Here is a 20,878-nt window from a genome sequence, read left to right as displayed (position 1 = left end):
TATATACATCGGGTGAACTAAGTATTGAACGCGTCACCAATTTCCTAAGTAAATATATTTCTAAAGCTGCTATTGACATGAATTTCTCAGCAGATGTTGGTAACAATTTATCGAATTCACACAGGCAAAGAAATCAAACTATAGAAATGTAATAAGAAATTGACACTTGTGCGTGGCGAAAAAAAACAGTTTAAGATATTAAAATAATCAGAGAATGCATTTCTACAGGAAGGAAGCTTCTCACCTTGCCCAAATTGACTTTGGAAGAGACTCCGCAGGCTTCAGTCCTAAGAAAAAAAAACCACATAAGAGTAATATTTATTTTCTCTTCTACTCCTAGTAACTGCATTTTCTTGGCTAGTTATGTTGCACTTCTGGGGGAGCTATGCTTCTGATATTCAAGGCCATCGGATGATTGATTGCAATCACTGTCTTTTGCAACATTTCTTTGAAAAAAAAAAAAAAAAAAAAAAAGAAAAAAAAGTCATATATATATCATATTTTCTACAAACATTTATTATCTTGCTGCCGTTTTTAAACAGGTGTATTTAGTGGTATATTGTGTATTTAGGTGTATTTTTCTTACCATAGAGAAATCTATAAGTAAAACACAAAAAGACACCTAAAGCATTTTGCATTTGAAGACAAGCATCAACAATTACAAAGAAAAAATAGCCTAAAGCCTAGGTCACACGTAGTGACGCAGCACCGATCACGACGACGATCTGACCTCATCAAGATTGCTGCTGCGTCGTTACATGGTCGCTGGTGAGCTGTCAAACAGGCAGATCTCACCAGCAACCCCTAGCCAGCAGCGACGCGTGGAAGCGATGCTGCACTTGGGTAACTAAGGTAAATATCGGGTAACCAAGCAAAGTGCTTCGCTTGGTTACCCGATATTTACCTTGGTTACCAGCACACACCGCTTAGCGCTGGCTCCCTGCACTCGTAGCCAGAGTACACATCGGGTTAATAAGCAAACCGGTTTGCTTATATTTTATCTTGACTACGTGTGCAGGGAGTCGGCTTCTAGAAACTGTGGACGCTGGTAACCAAGCTTGCTTGGTTACCCGATATTTACCTTGGTTACCAGCGTCCGCAGAAGCCGGCTCCCTGCACATTCAGTTCGTTGCCCTCTCTCGCTGTCACACACAGAGATGTGTGCTTCACAGCGGGAGAGCAACGACCCCAAAAAAAAAAAAAAAAAAAAAAAAAATGGTCCAGGACATTCAGCAACAACCAGCGACCTCACAGCAGGGGCCAGGTTGTTGCTGGATGTCACACACCGCGACATCGCTAGCAAGGTCGCTGCTACGTCACAGATAATGGTGACTTAGCAGCGATGTTGTTGCGGTCGTTGTGTGTGACATGACCATAAGGCCATGTGCGCACTAGAAAGTGTCTTTTTCTTAAGGAAAAACCGGACCCTCTAAAAGAATCTTGCTGTAAAGAAAAAAGGCAACGAAATCCGCATGCAGTTTTACTGTGGTTTGGTGCAGTTTTGCCGCCATTTTTACGCTGGTTGGTCCCTGCGGATTTTTACCATTATCTATAGCAAACACTGCAGGTACCTGCGGAAAAGAAGTGACATGCTCATTAATTCCGCAGCGGAAAATCCGCAGGTATAAGCCAGAAAACAAACAAACAAAAACGCAGTGTGCACACAGCATTTTTTTAAAACCCATAGGTTTTGCTGGGAATGAACACAGCAATGTTAGACACATTTTCTGCAGCAAAGCAAATTTATTTATTTTTTTTGTAGCCAGCATTCCTTTTCATGCACACATGATTGAACAAACAGCACACTTGGGCCCAACCCATCAAGCAATTTGCGCAATAAGGGCTCATGCGCACGCAACTGCTGAATATTCTGCAGCGATTTGACAGCCTATGTGCGCTTCAAATAGCTTTAGAAACACTGCATAATGGATAAAGTATTTTTGTTAAAAAAAGCCGATTTCATGCGCTCTGGCTGCTGCCCCCCACCATAGACAGAGCGGGAGCTGCATCCATAGCACACGGAATAATTGACATGCTCATTTTATGAACGCACGGATTTGGGTCAAAATTTTAGCACCCAAATCGCTGCGTTCATAAAAGCATCGTACGCACGTATCATGCACAATCTTCGAGATTGTGCAGGGACGCAGGACGCATGCAATTACGCAACGTGCGCATGAGCCCTAATTCTGGCATAAAATCCACTTTAAATGTGGCAAAATTTTGGCACTTTTCAAATTGCAAAAAATACACACAAGTAAAAAAAAAAAAAAAAAAAAATTTGCAGTTGTCCCCATACATCATTGTACAAAAATATGCATCATAAGTGCAAGCCTCTTAGGCTACTTTCACACATCCGGTTTTTGCTCTGCGGCACAATACGGCGCTCTGCAGAAAAACCACAACCGTTTTTTTTGCCGCCGGTTGCATTTTTTTTTGCATAGACTTACATTAGTGCCGTATTTGTGCCGCATGGGCGTGCGTTCGGTCCGTTTTTTGCCGCATGCGGCAGATTTAGCCGATGCCGCGGCCGGATGGAACGTTGCCTGCAACGTTTTTTGCTCCGGCAAAAAAAAAAACAAAAAGACGCATAGCGCCGCATCCGGCCGCTGCGGCGCATTTTTCAATGCATGCCTATGGACGCCGGATGCGGCGCGATGCGGAAAAAAACGCATCTGGCCGCCGCATGCCGTTTCTTCCACTGCGCATGCTCAATAGCATGCCGCAACCGGAAAAAAAAACGGACCGGCCGCATGTAAAAACTTATGCAAAGGATGCGGTGTTTTCGCCGCATCCGTTGCATAGGTTTCACAGCCGGATTGAGCCCACGGCTCAAACCGGATGTATGAAAGTAGCCTTAGGCTACGTTCCCGCAATTTTGTGTGCGTTTAAACATACGTTTTTATCCTGTTTTTGACGCTGTGGCTTTTGTCTCTATTTTTGTGTCATACTTTAAGGCTATGTTTACATGTGGCATCTTTTTGCCAGTGCATCAAAATGCAGCAAAAACACACTGCGGCAAAACGCAACAAAAAAAAAAAAAATTTGCCTTACGCGTTTTTAAGTCAAATCTATTGACTGGAAGGGCTCCAAAACGCTGGAAAAAATGCAAAAAGAATTGACATGCTGCATCTCCAAAAACACAGCCAAGATGCAGCCAACAATAAATGCCCAGTGTGGACGGCAAAATAGAAATCTCAGACTTTGATGGAGGAAGGAAATGCATGCATCTTAAGGCTATGTGCCCATGCTGCGGAAAATGCGCGGATTTTGCGGCGGATTTCTCGCGGAAAAGCCGCGGATTTTCCAGAAATCTGCAGCACAGCTACTCCCCAGCCATTTCTATGGTATTTGGGAAATGCTGTGCCCACGCTGCGGATTTTTCCGCAACGGAAATTGTGCGGATTTTCGTGCGGAAAAATCTGCAGCATGTCAATTATTGTTGCGGATTTTCGTTGCGGATTTTGCCTATTCAACTGAGGAAAAAAAAAAAAAAAAAAAATATTGCAAAATCCGCACCTAAGAAAAGGTGCGGATTCCGGGGGAAAGCTGCGGATTTTGATGCAGAAAAATCCGCAGATACAGAGTCCCGTGGGCACATAGCCTTAGGATGTCAAAAACGCACCAAGTTGCATGAAAAGATGCCCTGTGTGAGCTTAGGCTACGTTCACACTTCCGTTGTTTTGCTTCCGTCGCATTGAGGAATTACTGTATCCTGCAAAATATTTTGCAGGAATCAGTTTTTCCCCCATAGACTTCTATGAGCGACTGATGGACCTGCGTTGCATTCGCCGCGTGATGGATCAGTCGTTTACTGATTGACAGTCTGGTGGGAGCAACACTGAATGTAACGTTTTTTGGAGCGGCAAAAAAAAAACCAAAAAAAAAAAAAAAGCATGTTTGGCACACCCATCGGCTTGTCCCAAAAACAACGGATCACGACGGATCCGTCAAAAAAAATGGACGCACAGCGGATATAATGGACGCGACAGATCAGTTTCTTCACAGGATTCCTGTGAACAGAATCCTGTGAAATAAGGCTAAGTTCACACATCCTGTGTTTTGCATCAGTCACAATCCGTAGCCTTGAGGAATTACGGAATCCTGCAAAATATTTTGCAGGAATCCTGTATTTCCCCATAGACTTCTATTAGTGACGGATTGCGACTGATGACCCTGCGTTGCATCCGCTGCGTCGCGGTCCGTCGTTTTTGACTGACCGCCGAGCGGGGAGCAACGCAGAATGTAACGTTTTTTCGGGCCGTCAAAATTAACGCGCCGCGCAGGAATCCGTCGCCATCCGTCAAGCTTGTAATGCATGTCTATGGTGCTGGATTCCGTCGTAATCCGTCTTACAACGGAATCCAGCGCAGGATTCCGTCATGCTCTACTGAGCATGCCCAGCATGCTTGGCACGCCCACTGGGCTGTCCCAAACACAGACGGATCATGACTGATCCGTCAAAAAACGGACGCACAGCGGATGTAACGGACGCAACTGATCCGTTTTTTCACAGGATTCCTGTGAAAGGAATCCTGTGAAAAACACATCAGTTGCATCAGTTGACATCTTGAAAATGACTGATCCGTTGCTGACGGACCTGACGGATTGAAAACACAGGATGTGTGAACTTAGCCTTACACATCATTGCGTCAGTTGACATAAAAAAAACCCCCACAATTTTAGAAATAAAGAAAACAGAAATATTGATTAAAATTATAGCGGTAACATACTATTTATTGCTAAAATAGCAATAAATTATTATTTTTAAATTTAATATTGTCGGACTATATGTGTGTAAAGGGACATATGAAATCATTATTTTACTGTCCAAAACGCATGTTTTCTGCACATGAAAAGCAGGTAAAACGCTGGAATTTGAAGGATTCTTGTTTTTTGCCATTTCTCATTGACTTCAATGTTAGCAAAACGCAGCCAAAATGGCAAAAACAATTGACATGCTGCTTCTTTGAACGCATGGTTTTTGCCACAAAATATGCAAATTCAAAGATGCGTTTAGAAACGCAAAGTGGGGTCGGGAAAAAAAAAAACAAAAAAAAAAAAAAAAAAAAACACATTTGCGATTGATTTTGATGGGAAATGAAAACGCAAGCATTTTGGTAGGAAAAAGGTGCTTCTGAAAACAGACCCAAAAAGCACCTGAAACGCAGGTGGAAACGCAAAGTGGGGTCTTTCGCCTAAATCCCATCCAGTTTACTAAAACTGTAGAGGCGCTGCGTTTTTGACGAGATGAAAATAAACAGCATCAAACACTCACTAAAAACTCATCGGGGCACAAGCATTAGTTACACCTAACTCCAGCGCTGCCTTCCTTAAGACTCATACAAAACAAGGCTTATATGGAATGTGTCCATTTTATTTTTCAAACATGTATTAGTGTATAAATGTTTTTTTTTTTTTTTCCTTAATGCTATTTTTTTGTGTGGAGTGTAAGTGTTAGAACACTACATGGACATACCACAAATACAGCATCTCCAGGCCAAAGTAGACTATGGCCGTAACTGTGAACTGGGCACTTCCCTGTAGGTTTAGCTCGCCAACATTTTAATGAAGCGTAGTGCTTGGGCACTAGCTACAATTTCCCTTGATCAACTGGAATGATCGATCTGAACCGAGTAGCCATGTTATTGCAGCTGCTCTACCCAGAACACGGAAATAACTAGTGATGAGTGAGTACTATCATGCTTGGGTGCTCACTACTAGTTAAGAGCAGTTGGATGCTCAGATAGGCCCTGTGCGCCCTAGACGTTTTTAGCGGCGTTTTTTACCATGTTTTGTGCCGAAAACGCTGTGACATTGCTTCCCCAGCAAAGTCTATGGGTTTTCAGAAGTGCTGTCTGCACACAGCGTTTTTTTGTAGCTGCGATTTTGTGGTGAACACCAAAACGCAGCATGGTAATTATTTTTGCGTTTTTCACCGCGTTTTCCACCCATTGAGTTCAGCGAGATGTTCAAACACGCAAATTGCAGATATAGCTGCGCTTCTATGACTAAAAACGCAGCTATAAACGCATGGGGTGAGTACTAGAATGACAAGTACAGGAAGAGGATTCCTTCTGTTGGTAAACACAGAAGCATGAATCCCCCCCGGTACTGTCACCGCTGCGTCCACCTCCAGTCCTGTGCCATGTCCGCTCCCGTGCGGCGCCATGTACGGACGGGAGATGGAAGCGGCTACGAAATCAAAAGTGAACAGTAGGGAAAAAAAAAAAAAAAAAAAAAGTCATACTCACCTGTTTGCAGACTCCCGGTGCCATGTCCGCTCCCAGCTCCTCTCCCGGTGCCGCCACCCCCGCTCCAGCTGGGTGCAGACTCCTGAGCATGTCCGATAGCTGCAGGACCTGGAGCTGATCACCTGATGCGATCACCTGACGGAATCAGCTAACAGTGACAGCGGTGAGGCCGGCTTTTTACTACCCGGCCGGCTAAACTATCAGCTGATGCCCTCAGGAGACTTCATCAGACGATTACCGGCAGCTCCTGTAGCGATCAGACAGGAGTCAGCACAGACGTGTGTATTTTTTTTTTTTTTCTTCACTGATGTATCAGCTGATTGTATAAACGGCTTTTATACAATCAGCTGCTGTGTCATGTGATTCAGGTCTTTGAACCTGACACATCATCTGATCTGAGCCTTCCAGCAAACCGATCAGATGATATTGGATCCGGATTGGACGGCGTGGGACCCTTGACCCAGGATTACTGCGAAAGGGGAGGGGATCTTTATTTCAATAAAGATGGAGTCACTAATTGTGTTGTGTTTTATTTCTAATAAAAATATTTTTCTGTGTGTTGTATTTTTTTTTTTTTTATATCTTTACTAGAAATTCATGGTGGCCATGTCTAATATTGGCGTGACACCATGAATTTCGGGCTTAGGGCCAGCTGATAATATACAGTCAGCCCTAACACCATTATTACCCAGCAAGCCACCCGTCACCAGGGCAGCTGGAAGAGTTGGATACAGCGCCAGAAGATGGCGCTTCTATGAAAGTGCAATTTTCCGAGGTGGCCACAGACTGCAATTCGTATTGGGGGTGCCCAGAAAGCATGGGCATCCTGCGCTGTGGTTTCCAATCCCCAGCTGCCTAACGTACCTGGCTGGACACACGTCATTTTTTTTTTTAAATTATTTCATGAAATTAAAAAAAAAAAAAAAAAAAAAAGGGGCTTCCCTATATATTTTTTTTCCAGCTGGGTACAAATAGGCAGCTGGGGGTTGGGGGCAGCCCGTACCTGCCTGCTGTACCTGGCTATCATACAAAAATATGGCAAAGCCCACGTCATTTTTTGGAGGGCAAAAAACTCCTGCCTACAGTCCTGGATGGAGGATGCTGAGCCTTGTAGTTCTGCAGCTGTCTGCTCTCCTGCATACATTAGTGGACAATGATGAACATATTGAAGAAGGAAATGACATCAGACCTTTTTTTTTTTTTCAACAATCTTTAATAGCATTGTTCACTGAAAAAAAACGCATAAAAAAAGCAGTGAGGAAAAACGCAGCCAAAAAACGCATCGTGTTTTTACTGCGGGTGTGCTTTTTGTGCGTTTTTTTGCGGACAAACGCACAAAAAACGCAGCGTGACAAAACGCCTAGTGCGCACATAGCCATAGGCATTTTTCCGGAAGATTTCCCAGAAAAATGCTAGAGTTCCCCACTTCTATAAAGGCCGATTTACATGCAGCGACATCGCTACCGAGATATCGCTGGGGTCATAGAATTCGTGACGCACATCAGGCCTCGTTAGCGACGTCGTTGCCTGACACCTACGAGCGACCGCTAACGATCAAAAATACTCACCTAATCGTTGATACGTCGTTCCTTTCCCAAATATCGTTGCTGGACGCAGATTGTTCCTGCAACAATATCAGATTGTTCCTGAGGCAGCACACATAGTCGTTCCAGGGTGTCACACGTAGCGAACAACAGCGTTCCTGCGTCCTCCGGCGAGGTGGGCGTGTCGTTAATGCAGCTGGTCTTCGCCCCTCCGCTTCTATTGGACGCCTGCCGTGTGATGTCACTGTGATGGCGCATGAACTGCCCCCTTAAAAAAAAAAAAAAAAAAAAGGAGGTTGTTTGCCACACACAGCGACGTCGCTAGGAAGGCAAGTATGTGTGACGCATACCGGCGATATTGTTTGCCACGGGCAGCGATTTGCCCGTGACGCACAAACGACAGGGGGACGGGTGCTTTCGCTAGCGATGTCGCTGCGTGTAAAGCAGCCTTAATACTTGAGTACTTGCATCAAGCCCATCCAAGCATCAAACTGCTCTTAGGCTATGTGCGCACGTGTGCGCTCTGCACCGCACCGAAAATGTGCGCTTCAGAGCGCAGCTGAAAAGCTGCGTTCTGAAGCGCATGGTATCGGCAGATTCGTGCGCTCTGCCTGCTGCCTCTCCCTAGACAGCATGCAGAACGCACGAAAGAAGTGACATGTCACATCTTAGAACGCAGCGATTCGGCAAGCAGCCGAATCGCTGCGTTCTAACATGCCACGTGCGCACGGCTCCTGCACAATCTCCATAGATTGTGCAGGGGACGCAAGACGCATGCAGTTACGCTGCGGTGCAGAACGCAGCGTAACTGCATGTAATACGCACACGTGCGCACATACCCTTAATGAGTACCGAGCATACAAGCATGGTAGTGCTCGCTCATCACTAGTTATGAGTACCGGGCACCTATGCATGGTAGTGCACACATCACTAGTTACAAGTACAGAGCACCCAAGTATGGTAGTACTTGCTCATCAGTACCGTAGTTATGAGTTCGTAGAACCCGAGCATGATAGTGCCCGCTCATCACTAGTTACGAGTACTGAGCACCCGAGCATGGTAGTGGCTGCTCATCACTAGTGATAACCAGTGCACAGAGAACTAGGCATCAGGGCTAAATCAGTAAAATGTATTCACTGGTGTGGAGCAGCCGCAATAACATGACTACTCAGCAAAGATCACTGCAAATAATGATGGTGAGCACAGGTCTGGTCACTGAGGCAGCAGCAGTGACTTCATCCTATGGTGGCACAATGTATACAATGATTTGGGAAAATAAATGCGCCAAAGAAACAAAAAAAAAAAAAACCATACACAGCAATAACAAATCACAATCTGTATTGTGTTTCATATTTCACTAACTCAAAACATCTAGCCACTAAGTTTTTGGCTAAAAACACATTTACTATTGGAAAAAATAAAAAAAAAAAAATTAAAAGAAAAAAAAACAGTAGAGTAAAACAAAAAAACAAACAGTACAAAGCACAAAAAAAAAAAAAAGGGGGTCACAGATTCACATCCTCATTTTTTCACTGAAGATAATAAATAATAAATAAAATGTTTTTATATATATATATATATATATATATATATATATATATATATATATATATATATATATATATATATATATATATATACCATTCATTGCTGATGTACATCAGCTACAAGATACAGGTAGGCTATTCATTACAAGTGCTGTGAGATACTGCAACTTTATTTTTTGTTTTTTTTTTGTCGCTACACATGATAGTTGCTAAATAATGTGAATATGCTAAGGCTATGTGCGCACATTGCTTTTTTACCTGCTTTTCCAACTGCAGCGTTTTCATGCCAAAAATGCTTGCGTTCTGCTTTTTCAAGCAAAGTCAATGGGACATTGAGCTTTCTTGTGCGCACTTTGCTGTTCAAAACGCTGCATTTAATTTGCATAAATTTGGGCAAAAACTCAACTTTTTAAAGCCAAAAGCATTGTCCTTTCTGCCAGAGGATGCTTTTTGAACTGCAACTAGCTCGATGCAAAGTGCGCACATAGCCAAATAATGTATTCTCTGCAGGTCCTACTGAGCAAAAAAAAAAAAAAAAAAAAAAAAACCACACACACACCACACACCCCACAAAACCCTGTATACTAAATTATAAAAAAATAAAAATGCATTAGAAAAAAAAAAAAACACTATACAAAAAAAAATAACTCTCTCCATCCCAAAAATAAATACACCTGTCTCCAAAACTACTGGCACCAGTTTTGCATATATCTGGCGCTATATGCATGGTGTTTGTGTATAAATGTACATATACATACATACATACATACACATACACATAATGTGCAATTTATTTATCCCAAACCTAAAAACTTACTACAAATTGGAAGAAGCTTCATGTTTTCACAGACATTCCTGCCCTCCCTGTTTTCCAGGCCAGCAGAGCCATGTGCCTCCATACCAGCTCGTGTAATGTGACGACAGGCTGCTCTCGCTCCTATGGAGAGGTCAGTGTTGTCATTACCTGTTCATTCTTTGATTTCACAGGTGACCCCGACAGCTGGCTGCAGGTTACCGGCAGGAATCCCGGCTGTGGACGCACCGCCTGCATCAGACCTCCCGGAACGGAGCAGATTTGTGGAAATGGAGATTCGTTTCCTTGGTTACGGACGCCCAGTGGGGGTGTGGGTTGCAGAGAAATCCACCCGGTCAGGAACAGAGACTGTGGTGACACAGTTCCACCATCTCTTTGGCGCCACCTTTTGGAGAGCGCTGGTCATTGTCATTGTTTATGTGCTGTGAATATGGTGAAGGCATATTCTGTTTATTGAATATTGTTAAATATTAAAAACCTTAACTACTATGATTGCTGTATATCATTATCAAACAGCAGCTGAAGCAGCAGCAGCCCATTGGAGGCACCTGAGTCTGTCAGCTACTGTAAGGCCTCATTCACATTTATAGTTGTGTGCAGACTGTTTTTTGGCTCATGTCAGGTTTTACTATCAGTGTTTCATCATGTAAAAACAATCCTAGGTTCTCCTATCGGTCATACAGTAATAAATGGCGAGCATGTGCTTTCTGCAACTCGGTCCACAAATAAATGTACCGCCCCGTGCCAGCAGCCGAGCCGCTCGGATCCGGAACCGCGGTGGCTCGAGGGGTCTCCGGACCCGGGGGTTCACACGGACACTCAAAGTTAAGAAGGGGGGGTATATACAGGGGAGTTAGAAGTTCATGGCACCACCCATGGTGCGTGGTAATGTGGGAGACCACCGCTGCTGTTGGGGAGCCCAGTGGCGATGGTATAGCAGCAGGATGTTTAATCCCTCCGTGGGTAGGGGGTTTGTGCCCCGGGGCCTGTTGGGTGTTGGTGACAGGGTGACGTTGGGAAGAGGAGGGGGCTCTTTCAGCGTACTCACTCAGTCCAAGAATACTGACACCGACAGCTTGTAAACCAGAATTCTGAGCACCGCTGCAGCAGGGAGGGAGCACGCATGGATCCGTGCCTTTGGTGTTGCTTGTTAGCCTGGGACCATTTCCGTGGCACCTTCTCTCTATTGGACCCTATAATATGGAACTATTCGGGTCCCGCTGACCCGTATGGCTAACGAAGTGAGCTTGCTCCCAGGCTTCATGCGTGGCATTTTCTTGGACTGTTTTGTGGAAAAGCCCTATCCCTTCGTTGCGCTAGTACCCCGATTTTGAAGCGGGTTGGGGATGAATCTTGAAGTCTTCACCCCCGTCGGATAAATTACCAGGACGCGTGAAGCTACTTCCCGGCCTAGGGTCCACGTACCCCGTCATGCCCTGGCCCCTGCCCGGAGATGGCTCAAGGCCGCCGGCTGCCCTCCTCGGCAGTTCGTGCCCCTTGACACGATCCCCTGCGACCGGGGTTCAGCTCCTACCAGGCCCAGACCAACGTCTGCCACCTAGTACACAAGGAGCCCTGCTCCTGAACTGTGACCTCTCTCCTTGAGAGTCACTGCTCAACTCTTTTCCACTCTGTCACTTTCCCCTACCAACCCCCCATATGGGCGGCCCTATTCCCTTCAGGCCCCCCAATGGTGTGTCTGGTGGGTAAGGTGCAAAGTTTTCCTAGGATTTTGACTGGCTAAGCTGTTAGCAACACCAAAGGACCGGGATCCGTAACCAAGGAGGATGCGGATACTGTGCAGAAGGGCAGATTGCACAATACCCTGTGACAACCTGATAGGCCAGGGCATCTTGTAAACACCTCAGACACATGAACAGCTCCATAGACTATAGTGATCGCCAATGTATGCCAATATAGGCAGCTGTAATGTGGCCCTGTCAGTGGTCACCTAGCAGCTCTAAAAATGGCTACCGCAGACAGGCTTAATGTCACGGGCGGAGGAGGGGACGCCGCGCTCTCCCCCTGCTCGGGTCCGGCTGCCGCTGCTGCTGCGGCCTCTGCTGCTCGGTGGCTCGAGTGATGGGCCGGATCCCGGGGAACTCGAGCGGCGCTCCGCGCCCATGAGTGAAAAGGGGTTTGGTTTTGGGAATTGTTTATTGTCCGTGACGCCACCCACGGTTGTGGTGATTGTGTGGACACCACCGCTGCTCAGTATGGGGATCCAGGGAGTGGTGGTATGGAGCAGCTAGATGTTGGCCCTCCCCTCCGTGGGTAGGGGGGTTTGGTGGTCCCGGGGCCCGATGATAGAGAGTTAGGATGGTTGACAGCCGCTCTCTCCCACCCAAGTAACCTGGCCCTGATGCTGCCCCTAAGAAACAGGCAGCACCCCTTGACCCCAGTCCTGAACCAAGTTACGCGAGCGGGATCTGTCCTTCCCCTCCAGAGGGTAGCCACCGATTCCTGTGGTGGCTGGGCCCCAGCCTACTCCACTGCGGGCCCTCCCTCCAACCTGCCTCTCCGGAGGCGGTAACGGTAACAGCTACAACAAACATATTTACATTCCACTTAACGTTTGTGGTTGCCCTGCAAGTTCTCGGGCCTGTTCATAGAGAGTTCCCTATGCAACTTTTCAATTGGTCCCCACGGGGACAACGGTGCCGGCAACGGCCGGTTCAATCACGGTTGCAGACAATCAGGTTACTGTTCGGTAATCATTTTCATTTTTATCTTTCAAACTTTTTTAAACCTTAAACACACAGGTGGTCCCAACGGGGACAACTTTTAGGCGGAGGACCGCCGGCTTAACAGTCCATCCTCAATCGCAGGGCTCTAGTGCCACCTTGACATGGTGCACCGCTGTGGACCCCGATGGTAGCTCGCTGCGGGTGATCTTCCTCCATATTCATGCGGGCATGCACATCCGCTCTACACCCCTCTCGGGCATCGATCTCTCTGCGCAGCTGCCGTTGCCGCCGCTCCCAGTCTGGAGCACTTTCTGCTTGCTCCGGTTCAGCGTGTGCGGGGGACGGACCCAGCCAGAGTCCCTCCGTGTCGGCTACGACCGGCACCTTCAGCAATGAGGGACCCCGCTGTGACATGGCCTTCTCTGCCTCCTGGCAGCTGCATCCCCGCCGTGCATCTTTGCTGACGGCCTCAGCCTTCGGCTTCTTCCATGGAAGCGGATCAGGGCGGTCACGAGCTTCTGCTGCAGGTCGGTCCGCCGGGGCGGATTGGCAGGGTACCGCTACCGGTGGTGGTGGTAGCGGGCCTAGTGGCGGGGCAGCAGCAGCCAACACGGGTAGCGGGGGAGGTAGCAGGGCGAGCGGGTATGGACCGGGTCCCTCAGCCGCGATGACTGACCCACTAGGGGTACAGGGGCGTGGGTCACTTACCCTCCCTTCCAAGACTCCCTCCACCTCGCGTCTCCGTATGGCCGCCACCACTTCCGCCATGTCGGCCTCCCACTCCTCCAGGAGGAGCTGCATGCGGACCTGCAGACGGCTGCTTAGCTGGACGGTCCGGACTTCCACCCACGCTGCGGGGCCAGGCGCGGGGACAACGGTGTTGTCGGTTGGACTCAGCATCTTTAGCAGCGGCCTCTTCCAGGAACCAGTCAATGGCCGCAGGGTCCTGGCATCCCTGCTTCTATAGCCGCGCTCACATGCGACCAGTCGCCATTTCGTCCCCCTTAGCCTTTTTCCGGCTCCTCCTCTATCGGGGTGGGGTTTTGGCCTTCGCGCCTCCACTATTCGAGAAGACGCTCGAGCGGGAACTTTTCGCGCCAAAGATGGCGGTTTCTGGAATTTTCTGGCCGGACACCTCCGGCGGTAACAAGGCGCACCTCTACCAGACGGCAGAGCGGTAAGATCCTGTTCGTGACGCCAAGTTGTCGCGGGCGGAGGAGGGGACGCCGCGCTCTCCCCCTGCTCGGGTCCGGCTGCTGCTGCAGCCTCTGCTGCTCGGTGGCTTGAGCGATGGGCCGGATCCCGGGGAACTCGAGCGGCGCTCCTCGCCCGTGAGTGAATAGGGGTTTGGTTTTGGGAATTGTTTATTGTCCGTGACGCCACCCACGGTTGTGGTGATTGTGTGGACACCACCGCTGCTTGGTATGGGGATCCCGGGAGTGGTGGTATGGAGCAGCTAGATGTTGGCCCTCCCCTCCGTGGGTAGGGGGGTCTGGTGGTCCCGGGGCCCGATGATAGAGAGTTAGGATGGTTGACAGGCGGGTTATGGGGCCTGTTGGGGTGCAGGGACGCAGGGGCAGCGCTGTGCCGCACAGCACGGAGGTACTCACTCAACCCAAGGATGATGACACCGTTCACGGTAAACAAGCGGCTGGTTGGACGGGTCCCTCGGACGGCTGCGGTGTTGATGTTCCCTGCAAGTTAGTGGTGACTGTCTTTTCCCTGCACCTAAATACGGTTGTTGGTAGCGATGGATTCCCACCGGTAACCCGCTCCCCAGCTTGGATATGAGCCGGAGGAGCCCTCTCTTGTGCCCACAGGTGCTGGCCCTGAGGTACTGGTGCCTTGGCGGTGGCGGTGTCCCTCTCTCACGGTTGGACCTTTGCCTTCAATCGGGACTTTGCTGTTTAGAGACCCAGGAGGTCCCCTTCACTGACGGATTTGGCAAATTCACGGCGACTCCAAGCCTTGCCGGGATCCGAAAGGCCCCTGCCAATGGTGCTGGCTTCTCTTTGTGTACCGGTCCGGTACCGCCGGGCCACCACCCGTCCACGGTCCTTACGGTAGACTCCAATAGGCCACTCCTGCAGACGGTCACCGCCGTCTGCCAACCTTGCTGTCTCAGTCCGGGGCACACACCCGGACCAACTTCAGGCTTTCCAAACTGTCACTTTCTCTGTCACTACTCTCACTGTCCTCCTTCTCCTTCCTCTCACTTTGAACTCCCAAACTGAACTGAACTGCCTGGTTTTCCCGCCTCCAGGACTGTGAACTCCTCGGTGGGCGGAGCCAACCGCCTGGCCCACCCCCTGGTGTGGACATCAGCCCCTGGAGGAGGGCAACAAGGATTTGTGTTTTGACCTTGGTGTGCCTGCAGGGAATGTGGGGTGTGTGGTGGTGTCATGACCTGTGACCCCTGGCTTGCCCAGGGCGTCACATTCCCCCTTAGCAAAACGCAGACCGTCCTCGGGCTGCCCGTCCAACACCGGTTTTATTTTCCTTTTTTTTTTTTTTCTGAAAAGATAAAACGGTAACACATACAAGCATATTAACATCATCCCACAGCGGGAGGTACTTTGCTTAAACGTTACGGTAACATTTTTAACGGTTGCGGCTGCCGCTCTCTCCCACCCAAGTAACCTGGCCCTGATGCTGCCCCTAAGAAACAGGCAGCACCCCTTGACCCCAGTCCTGAACCAAGTTACCCGAGCGGGATCTGTCCTTCCCCTCCAGAGGGTAGCCACCGGTTCCTGTGGTGGCTGGGCCCCAGCCTACTCCACTGCGGGCCCTCCCTCCAACCTGCCTCTCCGGAGGTGGTAACGGTAACAGCTACAACAAACATATTTACATTCCACTTAACGTTTGTGGTTGCCCTGCAAGTTCTCGGGCCTGTTCATAGAGAGTTCCCTATGCAACTTTTCAATTGGTCCCCACGGAGACAACGGTGCCGGCAACGGCCGGTTCAATCACAGTTGCAGACAATCAGGTTACTGCTCGGTAATCATTTTCATTTTTATCTTTCAAACTTTTTTAAACCTTAAACACACAGGTGGTCCCAACGGGGACAACTTTTAGGCGGAGGACCGCCGGCTTAACAGTCCATCCTCAATCGCAGGGCTCTAGTGCCACCTTGACATGGTGCACCGCTGTGGACCCCGATGGTAGCTCGCTGCGGGTGATCTTCCTCCATATTCATGCGGGCATGCACATCCGCTCTACACCCCTCTCGGGCATCGATCTCTCTGCGCAGCTGCCGTTGCCGCCGCTCCCAGTCTGGAGCACTTTCTGCTTGCTCCGGTTCAGCGTGTGCGGGGGACGGACCCAGCCAGAGTCCCTCCGTGTCGGCTACGACCGGCACCTTCAGCAATGAGGGACCCCGCTGTGACATGGCCTGCTCTGCCTCCTGGCAGCTGCATCCCCGCCGTGCCTCCGGTGCATCTTTGCTGACGGCCTCAGCCTTCGGCTTCTTCCATGGAAGCGGATCAGGGCGGTCACGAGCTTCTGCTGCAGGTCGGTCCGCCGGGGCGGATTGGCAGGGTACCGCTACCGGTGGTGGTGGTAGCGGGCCTAGTGGCGGGGCAGCAGCAGCCAACACGGGTAGCGGGGGAGGTAGCAGGGCGAGCGGGTATGGACCGGGTCCCTCAGCCGCGATGACTGACCCACTAGGGGTACAGGGGCGTGGGTCACTTACCCTCCCTTCCAAGACTCCCTCCACCTCGCGTCTCCGTATGGCCGCCACCACTTCCGCCATGTCGGCCTCCCACTCCTCCAGGAGGAGCTGCATGCGGACCTGCAGACAGCTGCTTAGCTGGACGGTCCGGACTTCCACCCACGCTGCGGGGCCAGGCGCGGGGACAACGGTGTTGTCGGTTGGACTCAGCATCTTTAGCAGCGGCCTCTTCCAGGAACCAGTCAATGGCCGCAGGGTCCTGGCATCCCTGCTTATATAGCCGCGCTCACATGCGACCAGTCGCCATTTCGTCCCCCTTAGCCTTTTTCCGGCTCCTCCTCTATCGGGGTGGGGTTTTGGCCTTCGCGCCTCCACTACTCGAGAAGACGCTCGAGCGGGAACTTTTCGCGCCAAAGATGGCGATTTCTGGAATTTTCTGGCCGGACACCTCCGGCGGTAACAAGGCGCACCTCTACCAGACGGCAGAGCGGTAAGATCCTGTTCGTGACGCCAAGTTGTCGCGGGCGGAGGAGGGGACGCCGCGCTCTCCCCCTGCTCGGGTCCGGCTGCCGCTGCTGCTGCGGCCTCTGCTGCTCGGTGGCTTGAGCGATGGGCCGGATCCCGGGGAACTCGAGCCTTGCTCCTCGCCCGTGAGTGAATAGGGGTTTGGTTTTGGGAATTGTTTATTGTCCGTGACGCCACCCACGGTTGTGGTGATTGTGTGGACACCACCGCTGCTTGGTATGGGGATCCCGGGAGTGGTGGTATGGAGCAGCTAGATGTTGGCCCTCCCCTCCGTGGGTAGGGGGGTCTGGTGGTCCCGGGGCCCGATGATAGAGAGTTAGGATGGTTGACAGGCGGGTTATGGGGCCTGTTGGGGTGCAGGGACGCAGGGGCAGCGCTGTGCCGCACAGCACGGAGGTACTCACTCAACCCAAGGATGATGACACCGTTCACGGTAAACAAGCGGCTGGTTGGACGGGTCCCTCGGACGGCTGCGGTGTTGATGTTCCCTGCAAGTTAGTGGTGACTGTCTTTTCCCTGCACCTAAATACGGTTGTTGGTAGCGATGGATTCCCACCGGTAACCCGCTCCCCAGCTTGGATATGAGCCGGAGGAGCCCTCTCTTGTGCCCACAGGTGCTGGCCCTGAGGTACTGGTGCCTTGGCGGTGGCGGTGTCCCTCTCTCACGGTTGGACCTTTGCCTTCAATCGGGACTTTGCTGTTTAGAGACCCAGGAGGTCCCCTTCACTGACGGATTTGGCAAATTCACGGCGACTCCAAGCCTTGCCGGGATCCGAAAGGCCCCTGCCAATGGTGCTGGCTTCTCTTTGTGTACCGGTCCGGTACCGCCGGGCCACCACCCGTCCACGGTCCTTACGGTAGACTCCAATAGGCCACTCCTGCAGACGGTCACCGCCGTCTGCCAACCTTGCTGTCTCAGTCCGGGGCACACACCCGGACCAACTTCAGGCTTTCCAAACTGTCACTTTCTCTGTCACTACTCTCACTGTCCTCCTTCTCCTTCCTCTCACTTTGAACTCCCAAACTGAACTGAACTGCCTAGTTTTCCCGCCTCCAGGACTGTGAACTCCTCGGTGGGCGGAGCCAACCGCCTGGCCCACCCCCTGGTGTGGACATCAGCCCCTGGAGGAGGGCAACAAGGATTTGTGTTTTGACCTTGGTGTGCCTGCAGGGAATGTGGGGTGTGTGGTGGTGTCATGACCTGTGACCCCTGGCTTGCCAAGGGCGTCACATTCCCCCTTAGCAAAACGCAGACCGTCCTCGGGCTGCCCGTCCAACACCGGTTTTATTTTCCTTTTTTTTTTTTTCTGAAAAGATAAAACGGTAACACATACAAGCATATTAACATCATCCCACAGCGGGAGGCACTTTGCTTAAACGTTACGGTAACATTTTTAACGGTTGCGGCTGCCGCTCTCTCCCACCCAAGTAACCTGGCCCTGATGCTGCCCCTAAGAAACAGGCAGCACCCCTTGACCCCAGTCCTGAACCAAGTTACCCGAGCGGGATCTGTCCTTCCCCTCCAGAGGGTAGCCACCGGTTCCTGTGGTGGCTGGGCCCCAGCCTACTCCACTGCGGGCCCTCCCTCCAACCTGCCTCTCCGGAGGTGGTAACGGTAACAGCTACAACAAACATATTTACATTCCACTTAACGTTTGTGGTTGCCCTGCAAGTTCTCGGGCCTGTTCATAGAGAGTTCCCTATGCAACTTTTCAATTGGTCCCCACGGGGACAATGGTGCCGGCAACGGCCGGTTCAATCACGGTTGCAGACAATCAGGTTACTGTTCGGTAATCATTTTCATTTTTATCTTTCAAACTTTTTTAAACCTTAAACACACAGGTGGTCCCAACGGGGACAACTTTTAGGCGGAGGACCGCCGGCTTAACAGTCCATCCTCAATCGCAGGGCTCTAGTGCCACCTTCACATGGTGCACCGCTGTGGACCCCGATGGTAGCTCGCTGCGGGTGATCTTCCTCCATATTCATGCGGGCATGCACATCCGCTCTACACCCCTCTCGGGCATCGATCTCTCTGCGCAGCTGCCGTTGCCGCCGCTCCCAGTCTGGAGCACTTTCTGCTTGCTCCGGTTCAGCGTGTGCGGGGGACGGACCCAGCCAGAGTCCCTCCGTGTCGGCTACGACCGGCACCTTCAGCAATGAGGGACCCCGCTGTGACATGGCCTGCTCTGCCTCCTGGCAGCTGCATCCCTGCCGTGCCTCCGGTGCATCTTTGCTGACGGCCTCAGCCTTCGGCTTCTTCCATGGAAGCGGATCAGGGCGGTCACGAGCTTCTGCTGCAGGTCGGTCCCCCGGGGCGGATTGGCAGGGTACCGCTACCGGTGGTGGTGGTAGCGGGCCTAGTGGCGGGGCAGCAGCAGCCAACATGGGTAGCGGGGGAGGTAGCAGGGCGAGCGGGTATGGACCGGGTCCCTCAGCCGCGATGACCGACCCACTAGGGGTACAGGGGCGTGGGTCACTTACCCTCCCTTCCAAGACTCCCTCCACCTCGTGTCTCCGTATGGCCGCCACCACTTCCGCCATGTCGGCCTCCCACTCCTCCAGGAGGAGCTGCATGCGGACCTGCAGACGGCTGCTTAGCTGGACGGTCCGGACTTCCACCCACGCTGCGGGGCCAGGCGCGGGGACCACGGTGTTGTCGGTTGGACTCAGCATCTTTAGCAGCGGCCTCTTCCAGGAACCAGTCAATGGCCGCAGGGTCCTGGCATCCCTGCTTCTATAGCCGCGCTCACATGCGACCAGTCGCCATTTCGTCCCCCTTAGCCTTTTTCCGGCTCCTCCTCTATCGGGGTGGGGTTTTGGCCTTCGCGCCTCCATTACTCGAGAAGACGCTCGAGCGGGAACTTTTCGCGCCAAAGATGGCGGTTTCTGGAATTTTCTGGCCGGACACCTCCGGCGGTAACAAGGCGCACCTCTACCAGACGGCAGAGCGGTAAGATCCTGTTCGTGACGCCAAGTTGTCGCGGGCGGAGGAGGGGACGCCGCGCTCTCCCCCTGCTCGGGTTCGGCTGCCGCTGCGGCCTCTGCTGCTCGGTGGGTTGAGCGATGGGCCCGATCCCGGGGAACTCGAGCGGCGCTCCTCGCCCGTGAGTGAATAGGGGTTTGGTTTTGGGAATTGTTTATTGTCCGTGACGCCACCCACGGTTGTGGTGATTGTGTGGACACCACCGCTGCTCGGTATGGGGATCCCGGGAGTAGTGGTATGGAGCAGCTAGATGTTGGCCCTCCCCTCCGTGGGTAGGGGGGTTTGGTGGTCCCGGGGTCCGATGATAGAGAGTTAGGATGGTTGACAGGCGGGTTATGGGGCCTGTTGGGGTGCAGGGACGCAGGGGCAGCGCTGTGCCGCACAGCACGGAGGTACTCACTCAGCCCAAGGATGATGACACCGTTTACGGTAAACAAGCGGCTGGTTGGACGGGTACCTCGGACGGCTGCGGTGTTGATGTTCCCTGCAAGTTAGTGGTGACTGTCTTTTCCCTGCACCTAAATACGGTTGTTGGTAGCGATGGATTCCCACCGGTAACCCGCTCCCCAGCTTGGATATGAGCCGGAGGAGCCCTCTCTTGTGCCCACAGGTGCTGGCCCTGAGGTACTGGTGCCTTGGCGGTGGCGGTGTCCCTCTCTCACGGTTGGACCTTTGCCTTCAATCGGGACTTTGCTGTTTAGAGACCCAGGAGGTCCCCTTCACTGACGGATTTGGCAAATTCACGGCGACTCCAAGCCTTGCCGGGATCCGAAAGGCCCCTGCCAATGGTGCTGGCTTCTCTTTGTGTACCGGTCCGGTACCGCCGGGCCACCACCCGTCCACGGTCCTTA

General features: G+C 51.3%; 1 protein-coding gene across 2 annotated transcripts in view; it reads right to left on the bottom strand.

Annotated features, from left to right (window-relative positions):
* The window catches only part of ERICH2 (glutamate rich 2), a 27,831-nt gene extending 17,350 nt beyond the window's left edge, over window positions 1-10,481 (bottom strand). For both annotated transcript variants that reach the window (XM_075318860.1, XM_075318861.1), the window contains exons 1-2: window positions 10,310-10,481; window positions 245-287 (exon numbers count right to left, since the gene is read on the bottom strand). In XM_075318860.1, coding sequence (XP_075174975.1) covers window positions 245-287; window positions 10,310-10,317 — 51 coding nt within the window. In that variant the 5' untranslated portion in view covers window positions 10,318-10,481. The remainder of the gene's footprint in view (window positions 1-244; window positions 288-10,309) is intronic.
* Window positions 10,482-20,878: the final 10,397 nt, after the last annotated feature.

Source organism: Anomaloglossus baeobatrachus, chromosome 7, assembly GCF_048569485.1.
Source record: "Anomaloglossus baeobatrachus isolate aAnoBae1 chromosome 7, aAnoBae1.hap1, whole genome shotgun sequence".
Lineage (NCBI taxonomy): Eukaryota > Metazoa > Chordata > Amphibia > Anura > Aromobatidae > Anomaloglossus > Anomaloglossus baeobatrachus.
This window is presented reverse-complemented; position numbering and strand designations above follow the sequence as displayed.